At 33.3% G+C, this 12,297-nt stretch overlaps 1 protein-coding gene across 1 annotated transcript in view; it reads left to right on the top strand.

Moving 5' to 3' along the window:
• Window positions 1-12,297, top strand: part of USP7 (ubiquitin specific peptidase 7) — a 96,921-nt gene that overhangs the window by 73,348 nt on the left and 11,276 nt on the right. The window contains 13 exon segments of the mRNA XM_069085582.1: window positions 69-159; window positions 449-531; window positions 885-994; window positions 2,952-3,108; window positions 4,237-4,381; window positions 4,994-5,124; window positions 6,255-6,389; window positions 8,070-8,171; window positions 8,297-8,402; window positions 10,490-10,582; window positions 10,691-10,758; window positions 11,148-11,248; window positions 12,185-12,297. Of these exon segments, the coding sequence (XP_068941683.1) occupies window positions 69-159; window positions 449-531; window positions 885-994; window positions 2,952-3,108; window positions 4,237-4,381; window positions 4,994-5,124; window positions 6,255-6,389; window positions 8,070-8,171; window positions 8,297-8,402; window positions 10,490-10,582; window positions 10,691-10,758; window positions 11,148-11,248; window positions 12,185-12,297 (1,435 nt within the window).

Raw genomic sequence — 12,297 nt, 5'->3', positions numbered from 1 at the left:
TGCTAATTATTTATAGTACAGCTACATATTAAGCCAATATGTTTGGGTTTTTTTTTTTTTTTTTGCAGTCTTACATCCAGTGCAAAGATGTGGACTATCGATCTGATCGGAGAGAAGATTATTATGATATCCAGCTAAGTATAAAGGGGAAAAAAAATAGTAAGTTCCACCTACATAATGAAATTGTTGAATTAGACCCCCAGTGAAATTTAACATTTGGTTAAATGTATTTGTCTTACCATCTTTTCTCCAATGTTGATGATTATAATGGTACAGTAATTGTAATTTTATGAAGAGGGTGCCAAGTAGAGAATACATTGCATATGATTTTATTAAACATTTTGCTATTACTATTACTGTTGAATTTGTTGATACTTGAATTCTTTAAATTAACTACAATGCTTATAATAACCACATTTTGATAAAAATGTTTTATATCTTTTTTTAGTATTTGAATCCTTCATAGATTATGTGGCAGTAGAACAGCTAGATGGTGACAACAAATATGATGCTGGAGAACATGGCTTGCAGGTAACTCGGGAATTTTGTAAGAGTATCTCTTAGCTCATTGATAGTGATAGATAGTTTCTGGCATCTGCCTTAATTTTTAAAGTCATTGCCAGACAAATTAAAGTGTTTTTAATTAAATTTGTATATCATCACTTTTTGGCATTCTCAAACCATCCCCAGATCCAGATCTTTATGTGGAACAGAATATAAGCATGTGCCTAATTTTGTGGCTTTGTAAATAACTGATATTACATATTTTTAAAAATGAGACTAGATAGCTATCATAATAAAAAGCAAAAATCTAATTTAAATGCTGATGCTTTGGTTACTAAAAGATAATAATAGCTAACCTTTATTTCTTTGTTGTTGTTCAGGAAGCTGAAAAAGGTGTGAAATTCCTCACATTGCCACCAGTGTTACATCTACAACTCATGAGATTTATGTATGACCCACAGACGGACCAAAATATCAAGATAAATGATAGGTAATATATACATAAGTTTTTAGATAAAAATTTTTATATATAAATTGTTACCATTCTTTTGAGATTTAAGAAACACTTTGATTTACATATATAGCCTACAGCGCTAGCCAGTTTACATTATATTTCTATGTAAATGTTGACTAACACCTGAAATTCAAGATAAGTTGAAAATTTCACTTCACTTCCCCAATATTCACAGCCCAGAAGATGTTTTCAGTGCATTTTCAGCAATTTTGATCTCCCTTCAATCCCACTGAAAGGAATTTTTTAAAAATTTTTTTCTAAATTTGTCATTCCTCAATACATTGTATCTATTATAGTATATTAAAGATTCTCAATCATATTACAAAAATAGCCTTATATACAATTCACAGTTCTTATAGAAGACTGTTATAGTTTATATTCCATAAAAATAATTGATATTGAAAATAACATAGTTGAGAGTTTCTGACTTGTACAACTTCTGCCCAATCTTATTAGAAATAATGCATTTTGTTGTGATTTGAGGGGAAAAAGGTATAAATATAAACAGGTTAAAAATAAACATTTACCCTGTTGGTCCTGTAGTGTTTTAAATGATCATAACAGCCTGTTCATTACTAATCATTAAATGTGTTTCCTATTACCAACAAAGAGGAGAAGATAGGGTAGTTTATAAATGTTTAGTGTGAGGATTAAAAAAATTTAAGATAGTAATATATTTTTCTTCAAAAGGTTCATTATGCTTCTAAATTGGTTGGTTCTAAATTGGTTGGTTGACTTAAAAAATTTAAGAGCTAGGTATCTTTGCTGTTCCTTTCTTTTGTGTTTAATATGTAAACAGTGACATAGGAGCTTAATTAAAAGTTATACAGGTACATCATTTGATATTTTTCTCAAAAGTTGTCAATAAAAGGAATTTTTTGAATCCAATTTTAAATACCACCTGAAATGACTGATTCAGACCTAGTAAAGGGATTCTGTGAAAAGTTCTCAAAAGCTGTGTTTTCATTTGTATTTTTTCCATTACCTCTGGCTCTTATCAGTGTTACCTAAAGCATGATACACCTTTTAAGTGCAGCATTTCTCAAACTGTAATCCATAGATCCATGGTGGTGTTGCATTCAGTATGAAAAAGAGTTCTGTAGAAATCTCAGTGCTAGTGGGTCATTCACTAATCTTCAGGGAAGGTGTCTTTTAATATAGCATTCCCTTTCTTTGTTACCTTTTAGTCTGACTCCTTCCCCAGATTCACAGGGATGGGTGTCCACCTGCCTCAGCTAGCAGCTATGAAGGGTGAAGGAAAGAGACGAAAAGTGGTCTATGACATTTTTAAAAAGAATAATGATTTTTGGCTTGGCATGAAGGAGGGTTTCAGGAGAGGTTTCATACTCGGAAGTTCCACCTGAATTAGACCTGGAAGGGTATTCTAAAAGTGGGAAATGGCTGTTCAGTATAGCATGACTATCACTTCTGGCACTTCCTATTCATTCAGCATAAAGTCGTTTTTCCCAGCCATGTCACACAATGATTCATTGATCTTGCATTCATTGCATTGATCTTACATCCTTTCCCCAAGAAAGATACAAACCAGTTGGGTTTCAGAAAAGTCTCAGCATTGCTTTAGACTGTTCCATGGTCACACAGTCTGAGAGGTATTGCAATCCATTCCTAGCATGGACTGTGAAGCAGGAAGAACAAAATGGTATAGTTGAAAATACTATGGTTTTATTATTTTGTTTGAAAATTTTTCAGTTTCCAGAAAATCAGAAACAGCTCTGTGCACAGTTAGTAGAAAAATTACCATCCAGTGGCCAATATCAATTATTTTTATGTCATCTATCTTTGTGTTGACCACGTTATGACTTCCTTCCATTAACATGGCTAATTAAGAATTTTTTTTTTACTAACGATAAGCATAACTTTCTGAAATACTTTACACATGTATTAAAGCTGTTTCTTTTTTCTCTTACAATAGGTTTGAGTTTCCTGAACAGTTGCCACTTGATGAGTTTTTACAAAAAACAGATCCCAAGGATCCTGCAAATTATATTCTTCATGCAGTGCTAGTACATAGTGGAGATAATCATGGTGGACATTATGTAGTTTACCTAAACCCTAGAGGGGATGGCAAAGTAAGTAGCTAAAGTTTTTATACTCAGTAAGACCTCAATTATAGCCACCCCTTTTTAAAATAAACTTAATAATTTTGTGTTTACCTGTAATTGTTTCATCCTTCTGTTATATTAAATGTTACTTGTTTTAAAATGTATCCATGTCTTAAGTTTTTATAACCATCTTTTTTAGAGCATTTCTCAAGTATTTTGATCTGGTGAGGTTTTCCTACAGCTCTCTTATCAGGGCATTATTTGTAGGGAGAGCATATTCTAAATATCATTGGTGAAGCAGCACTATGTAGAGAATTTTGTCAAATGATGGCATTATTTAACATTTCTAATTTAACATGTCTAATTTCAAGACACTTTTACTACACAATATCTCCTTTGGTCTTCACTCTTCCTAGAGTAGGCAGGGTAAATCGGATTCCTCTTTCTTGACAGATATTCTCTAAGGCTTTGGAGCTAAGGCTTCAGAGAATTGAATTTGAGTGGCTTTGCCAAGGTCACATGGTATAGAACTAGAACTCACTCTTCAAATCTCTGGTCCACAGCTCTTTACATTGCATCATTTTGTGGGTACTTGTAACTTCTAACAGAAAAGTGGTTTAGAAGAGGCCAGTATCCGCTCTGCTCTTTGAGTTAGTATGATTGTGTGGTGGGAATTGTTATTTTCATGTATGTGTAGACATTGTGGTAATCAGTGGAACAGAATTGGTGCCCAAAAAAGCATCATGAAATATAAGAGTTTCTTGATAAATTTTAAAATTTTATAAAGAACCAGTGACCAGTTATCACATTTATCAAAGATAGGAAGACAAGGGGATTTATTAAAAGGACTATTGTGTCAGGCACTGTGCTAAGTTCTGAGTTGGGAAAACTGAGGCAAATAAGTGCTTTGCCCAGCATCACAGAGCTCATAAGTGAATGACACCAAATTCCTGCCTCCAGGCCCAAAAGTGTATTTTTACTCCTCTGCCTAGCTACCTCTGTCTACTTTGTACCAGGCACTACACCAGACAGTGGGGGGTAGATACAAGGAGTGCAACAATCCTTTCACTTACTGAGTTTACACTTTAGCATTTTAATTTATGTATCATGTCTCTTGGCGTATATTTTGTTTAAACAATATCTATTTTGTTTTAGTGGTGTAAATTTGATGACGATGTTGTGTCAAGGTGTACAAAGGAAGAAGCAATTGAGCATAATTATGGAGGTCATGATGATGACTTATCAGTTCGGCATTGTACTAATGCGTATATGTTAGTTTATATCAGGGAATCAAAACTGAGTAAGTATATAATTTGTTATTTTTATTGTATACGTCTCTCCCTTGATTATTTCAGATAATTTTCCTACTATCTTAATTTCAAAATATATCCATTCTTTTCTACTCAGTGTCCTTTTTAACAAAGAATAAAAAAGGCTAGAGGGAAGATTTAGTGTAAGCAGTCTACAAAGATTGTATTATGAAGTTGTATAGATTTCTTTTGCATGCTATCAGCAGTTTTCTTAAATGATTTATAATATATTATTCTCAGGAGGGAGAAGAGACAATTTTTTTTTTTAGTTTTGAAAGTACCTTTTAAAGAGATTCTTTCATGGTTTTGTAATAATCAGTGCACTCTTAAAGGAGAATAGGAAAAGCCCAATTATCTTGTCAGATTATAAAGGTACAAAGCTATCTTGAGTTCATGGGGAAGGTTAGTCAAATCAGGTATGTGGCTAAAAATCTTTTTTCATCTTTTATTTTGGTACGAGTCCATGGCACAAAGAGTGATTCTTCAGCCAATAGACGACATCATAAAATTGAAAAGTGATTAATCAGATTGGCCTATTCACTTTAGGGGCGTAGAACCGAATCACTTAAAAATTATAAACTGAATCCCAGTTATTTCTACAGGTGAAGTTTTGCAAGCTGTCACCGATCATGATATTCCTCAACAATTGGTAGAACGCTTACAAGAAGAAAAAAGAATAGAGGCTCAGAAGAGGAAGGAGCGGCAGGAAGCCCATCTCTACATGCAAGTGCAGGTCAGCTTCCAAACCAAGGGGGACACCAAGGCCTTATTTGACTGTTAGATGAGACAGGTATAAAAGTATGGGTACAAAGCATGAATTCCTGCGAATTTTCAGACTTTAGGAGTAATAAGTGACAAATGAGAAAAAATAATTCAGCCTAGCTGCAAACAATATTTGGAGCCATTTTTCTTATTTTTAATCGTATTTTTTAATGTTTTTGTCTGCCTGCCATTAGATTAAGAACTATAGGAATACAAAAGAAGATTAAGATATTCACTAATGAAAAACTTGTTGAGCAAGACAGGTGACTGATGATTCATGCCCACCCAAAGTATGTGTAGTACTAAGACAAATATCCATCTGGAAAATCCTAGTATCTTCTTTCTCCATTTTTCTTTCATAAGTCCTTTTCTTTCTTCCCCTGTGTTCAGAAGTCTTAATGGGAGGAAGAGTTAATTCTGGCTTTTCTTCTTCATCAACTACTTCTCTCCCCCCTCCTCCTGCTGGCCCTCAAGTTGGTTCTGTTGACAGTGTTTCTAACTGCTGTTGTGATATAACACAACAGTAATATCTCTGTCTTTTTATGTACACTGGACTGTTAGCTGTTTGTATTTTACAGCAGACCAGGAAAGGAGAACAAACTGGTTAGGGACATTGAAAAAAGGACGGAGACATTACATTCAAGAAGTTTATATTCTACTGAAGAGAGCAAATCAATTTTTTAAACTAGATTTATGCTATAGAAAAAATAAGTTGCATTCATCTAGTGCTTTACATTGCTTCTCATTTGATTTTCATACTCTATTATATATGTATATATGAATATGTTACAGAAATGTGAAAATTATATGGTATCCTGACCCTTAGAGGAAAAAAAATGTCAATTTTCTTTATTACTTAAATGAGTTCATGTTCTTTGAGTTAGATTTATAATTTTTGTGGATAAATAAATGATTTACAAAATTCTTTATCATTTATAGTAACTTGTTATCAGCTATACATGATTATTTGTATTTAGTCTTTTTTTCCTATCATTTTTTTCCTTGAAATTGCTGTAAATCATCACACTGATTTTATTCATTAAGGTTGTTTGAAAGATTTCCTATTTTTAATCATTTTCTTATATCAATGCATATTTCCAGATAGTGACTGAGGACCAGTTTTGTGGGCATCAAGGCAATGATATGTATGATGAAGAAAAAGTAAAATATACAGTCTTCAAAGTATTAAAAAACTCCTCATTATCTGAGTTTGTACAGAATCTTTCTCAAACGATGGTAAGTTTGTTTTGTTGAATGATTCTTGTAACATTCAGCTTTTGTGCCCTAGTTCAATGGATTTGTTTGGGAAAATTCTTCTTAACTCAACTTTTTTTTTTTTTTTGGTCTTTTGGAGGGCAGTTGGGCTTAAGTAACTTGCCCAAGGTTATACACGGCTAGTTTTTTTGTGTGGGTGTTAAGTGTCTGAGGCCAGAGCTGAACTCAGGTTCTCCTGACTCCAGAGCTGGCGCTCTTACTCACTGCACCACCTAGCCTTCCCCATTAACTCAACTTTTAATGAGAAAATTGCGTTGTTTATATCTCATGGGGATGAATTTTTGTATGAAAGTCATGAGGTAAACTGGCAAAACCTTTATTAGTTCCTTTTCACCCTTATCATTTAAGTGTTAGAAATATTTTTCTTATAACATTGTTAAGAAATCCATGAAAGGTAGAATTGCAGAGAAAGAATGAGTGAATATATGAAATTGTTTACTATATTTCGAGCCTTGTTCCAAGTGATATAAATATGAAAGGATAGCAATTCACTGCCTTGGAGGAGCTTACTTTCTTTTATCAATAAAGATGTTTATTGCTATCTTTTGTTTTTATATCACCTACATTTCCCCCTATATGTCTCTCCCTGAGAAACTAATTAATTAAAAAAGGAAGATATCTATAAAGCACTACCTCAGGAGCTTACATTATATTAATATATATATATAATAATATAATAAAAGTAAAGGTGTGGTCAAAAATGAATTGTATTGTAAGTATTTTAGTTTGCAAGATCAGAGACAAGACTAGTGATTGTAGCCATAGGGAAATCTTGACAGGCAGCATCAGAGGAAGGACTGGTCTGAATTTGCTAAGCAAACTACTTACTGTAGCAGCCTTCATGAGGTTAAAGGTCTTTATTTTTTGTTTTGTTTTATTGATGATCATACTTCCTGACTAGCCCTCTTACCAAGGTACAAAATTGATTCTCAGATGTCACATTTACCCTTGATGTTTATGCTCAGGTCTAGTACCTAATAGAAGACATTTTGATAATTCATAAAGTAGGTAGTCAAAAACTATTTCCCTGGTTAGAAGGGAATGGGAAACAAGATTGCAATTATGATCTATTTTTCAGAGAATCAAGAGAATACATGGTAGCAGACCACTAGTATTCTTTCCTCTTTACAATCTCTTCCCTGTGATGTATTGTGATATTTCACTAGCTGATGATAATAATAGCTGATAGTGATGTGGTGCTACTTTTCCTGGGAAGATCATGTGAGGAGTGATCTTTGATTTCATCAGAACTCTCAATGTGGAGATTTACCCACACAGATTAACATCCTCATCAATGACTGGAGTCTTAAGAGTTGCTTTCATGCACCAAGTGTTTTAAGTGATTTGGTAGTGGTCACACAACACTATATAGGCAGCCTTTGAACTCAGGTTCAAAGGCTGCAAAATTAATTAAATTATTAATTAAAGTCTGCAAAATTCTTTCATGTATAATATCAAACTTGAGCCTTATAGCAACCCTGTGGGGCATCTAAGATTAAGGATTTTTAAGTGATTTGCCCAGAATCTCTTAGCTAGTAAGGATCAATTAGATTTTGAACCCAGACCTTTTTGAGTCCCAAGTTCAGTATTCTGTCCATTATGATACTTACTTTATTGGCATTTAATATTTTGTTTGTTTAGGGATTTCCACAGGATCAGATTCGATTATGGCCCATGCAGGCAAGGAGCAATGGAACAAAAAGACCAGCAATGTTGGATAATGAAGCAGATGGCAATAAAACAGTGAGTTTTATGTGTTATATGATCCAGCATAGGGGGTTCTAGAAATATGGGACCACATCTTCATTTTATGAATGCAGATTTTTACTACCAAATTCAGTAACTATCTTTTTGTTTCTTCCAAATAGATGATTGAACTCAGTGACAATGAAAATCCTTGGACGATATTCCTTGAAACAGTAGATCCTGAGATGGCTGCTAGTGGGGCAACATTACCAAAATTTGATAAAGATCGTAAGTGGTTCTTAAAAAGAAAAACATATAGTAAACTAAGAACAAGGCAATGTGAGTTGTTTTCCCTAATCTGTTTTTCTTTTGTTCCTATAAACTAGTTGTAAATAGTATTTAGGGGAAGAAAGGGACTATTCTGGGGTTATGTGAGAACTCTGTGCATAGGTGATTGAGCAGAAAAGAGGAAACTGGAGCTCTTATAAGACCATAAGAACAAAGAGATGACACTTTCCTGTTGTCAATACAATACATAAAAGTGAACAAAGGACATATATGTTCGAGGGCGTATCATCCAGGTTTAGGATGCATTTCTATTTTAGCCTCTTGTATGTTGTTTACAATATTTAGAAAACAAAATCAAGAGTCAAAGAGGTGTTTATCTTGCACATGCTTCATAAGATACCATACTTCTAGTGATGAATTTAATATAATATATAGTTAGGCTAGTCATAGACGATGAAGTAGATGCCATATATGGTCTTTGATAATAGTTGGTCTTCAAGTGACGTATTCTCTGACATGACAGTCTGTGACATAGAAAAGTAAAAATGGTCCTGTGTAGGCCATTGAAGAACTTGACAAGATCCTCCAGACCAAATCAATCTATACTTTAATACCTGCTAACACAGGTTAGTTTATAGGCATTTGTTAGGCATTTACTTTATACAAGGCACTGTGTTAAGTAAGGTGGAAATACAAAGAAAGGCAAAGCCCCTATCCACAAGTAGTGCATATTCTAACGGGGTAGACATCATATTAATAACTTGTACTTGCAAGAGATATATATATAGAGAGAGAGTAGATGGAGGTAATTTAAAAGTGGACAGGCATTAATTAGCAGCTGAGAGGCAGGGAGATACCAGGAAAGGCCTGTGCAGAAGGTAGGATTTTAGCAGTCTTAAAAGGAGTCCAGGGAAATTAAGAAGCAGATGTAAGGGGTTGCAAAGGGGGAGAAAGCCAGTGTAAAGGCACAGAGATAGGAGATGGAGAGTCATGTTTGATAAACTGGGAGTAGACCACTATAACTGGATCAAACATGGAGGGCTGTAAGCTGGAGAGGTAAAAATGAGCCAGATTTTATACTTTTAATTTGTTCAGCTATTCCTCAGTTGATGTTCAACCACTTTATTTTCATCTCTTTGCTAGAACAAAAAATGTTATCAATAACTTCATCTCCATCCCCTTCCTTGAGATCCATCTCATATAATAATATTTCTTATAGACGGAAAAAAAATCAGCATAACTGATCAACACATTGAAAATATATACAATGTACTACATTTGTGGATCTACTGTCTTTTTAATTTTGCAACAATTGCTTTATTTTGGGGGCGAGGAGGGGGGGGAGTTCTTTCCATTTACATTGCTGTAATCATTGCATATGTTGTTTCCTTGGCTCGGCTTCATTCACTCTGCATCAGTTCATGTACATCTTTTCGTGTTTTTCTTTATTGATCATGTTTATTATTTAAACGTAAAATATTACATGACCTAGAGGTATTTTTTTTAGCATGTTAGAAGATTTCTCTGACAGATTTACAGGTTAACATGGACAGGAATGGCATAGGTTGAGAAGACAGACGTAGTTTTCTTTGGAGGGAATATTTACATTGATAAGTTCCCAAGATACATTGTATAAGTATTTAAGTGTGCATAATGTATTACAGGATATTAGGTGTAGTCTTTTTTTATAAAACCTGCTAATGCCTACTATTTGTTGGCTTAAAGACCTTAGGGCCGCCTCCCTGCCGTTAAGAGGTAGAACTTCACTTGAGGTTTATGTATTACAACACTTGACAGATTGCCTCAAGTCACATATTTTAAAGACCCTGTATTTGATCCTAGACTAATGTTCTTTCACCACTTTTACTCCAGTGTAATTATGTCATAATAAAGAAATAAACTTCAAAAATTTGTTAGGGTAACTTAATTTGAGTCCCTGACAATAATTAATAGCTTCTTAATAATGCTAATCAAGTTTAAATGAAACAATAAATGAACTTAATTTTTAAACTTAATATGTTTTTGGTGTTTAATATGGAATGTGTGTGTATTTGTCTTTATGTAAAAATCTGTTTTTCAATTTACAGATGATGTAATGCTGTTCCTGAAGATGTATGATCCAAAAACACGGAGTTTGAATTATTGTGGACATATCTATACGCCTATATCCTGTAAAATTCGTAAGTCTTTACGTAAGCTTTTCTCTTACAATCTAGAATTTTGGTACTTAAAATTTCATTATATTACAATGTGATATGTTGTTATGCATGTTTTCTTTTCTTTGTTAGGTGACTTGCTCCCAGTTATGTGTGAAAGAGCAGGATTTTCCCAAGAAACTAACCTTATCCTCTATGAGGTTTGGATTGTTTACCTTTTCTACAGTAACATTCTATGCTATGTTAAATAGTAGTTCTAAATTTCCCTTTGTTCATCCTGATTGGTATTAAATTGTGTAAAGTAGTGACAATTTCAAACTTGTATTTATAGCCAGATTGTGATTTAAAGAAAATAAATATAGCATCGTACTACTTTTATGCCTATTTTGAAATTGGATTTTGTGATTTAGCATTTAGTTAAGAATCCTTATACTATATAGCTAAAGTTTATATTTAAGATGCAGTGATTAAGAAAATTATTTACTGAAAAAAGTAAATGCCATGCATTGTTAATTAGATTACAATTTTTTCAATTCTGATAAAAACACAAGCTGCTTTGTTTTTGTTTTCATATTATCTTTTACTATAGGAAGTTAAACCGAATTTAACAGAGAGAATTCAGGATTATGATGTGTCTCTTGATAAAGCACTCGATGAACTAATGGATGGTGACATCATAGTGTTTCAGAAGTATGTATTTTTTATTTGAATTTTGGTTTGATTATGATCAAGTTGAACTAATTGTTAAACTTTTTCTTATTTAATGGTAGGAATTTGTCATATGAAAGTAAAACCTGGCCTTTATTTACCGTAATAATCAGTGCCTTTTATCTAAATTTAAATAAGCTTAAAACCAAACACAGCTAACTTTAGAAAGAGCAATCTGTGAACCTGGTTAGGTCCTAGCTCTATTTGCTGCCATGGTAGCCTTGGGAAAGGCACTTAATCCTTTTTAGGCCTCCTCTATAAAATGAGTATATACTACCAGAAGGCTCCAAGGTCCTTTCTAGTGATAGTCTGTAATCCAACTAGGATTAAGTAAGGAACTCTAATACTTCTCTAGTCATCTGATTTTCAAATTAACCTCACTTAACTTTCTACCAAACAAAGATTAAAGCTGAACTGTAGATGTCAGAGAATTAAACTTTTGTTATTGTAGTCTGTGTGCTATGTTAATGGCATGCTTATATTGGGATTTTTAATCAATTATTTCTATACTTTCTGTCATGGACATAGTAGTTATAATGAATTGTGTCTTAGATATGGACTGATAGTAAATCTTTTGTAAGTAAATCTTGCTTTTCCCCTTTAAAATTGAACATCATCTGGGAACAGCCAGATTTTGGATAGCATATTGTAACCAGTCTTATTTTCAAGATTATGCAAATAAACTTTCTAAGTGCCATTCAGAAACTATCATGTTGTGAGACTAATCTATTAGTATGCCTTTAAGGGTGGATTTGTCTTGCCCCAGACTATTTTAAAATACTAGCTTGTAGTCTAAAGTTTCCATCACATTAATTTTCTCATTGAAAATACATCTTAAAAATATTAGCGTAATTTGTATTAACTATTTCTCTTATCATATATTTTTAAGTAGTTAATAACTTCGGTTTTTGTTTTCAGAGATGACCCAGAAAATGATAGCAGTGAACTACCAACCGCAAAGGAGTATTTCAGAGACCTATATCACCGTGTGGATGTCATTTTCTGTGATAAAACTATTCCTAATGATCCTG

The sequence above is a fragment of the Petaurus breviceps genome, unplaced genomic scaffold, assembly GCF_028583685.1.
Source record: "Petaurus breviceps papuanus isolate PSGF00001 unplaced genomic scaffold, PetGlider_PUasm1.0 118, whole genome shotgun sequence".
NCBI lineage: Eukaryota > Metazoa > Chordata > Mammalia > Diprotodontia > Petauridae > Petaurus > Petaurus breviceps.
Note: the sequence above shows the minus strand (reverse complement) of the source record. Positions and strands in the feature narration are given on the sequence as shown.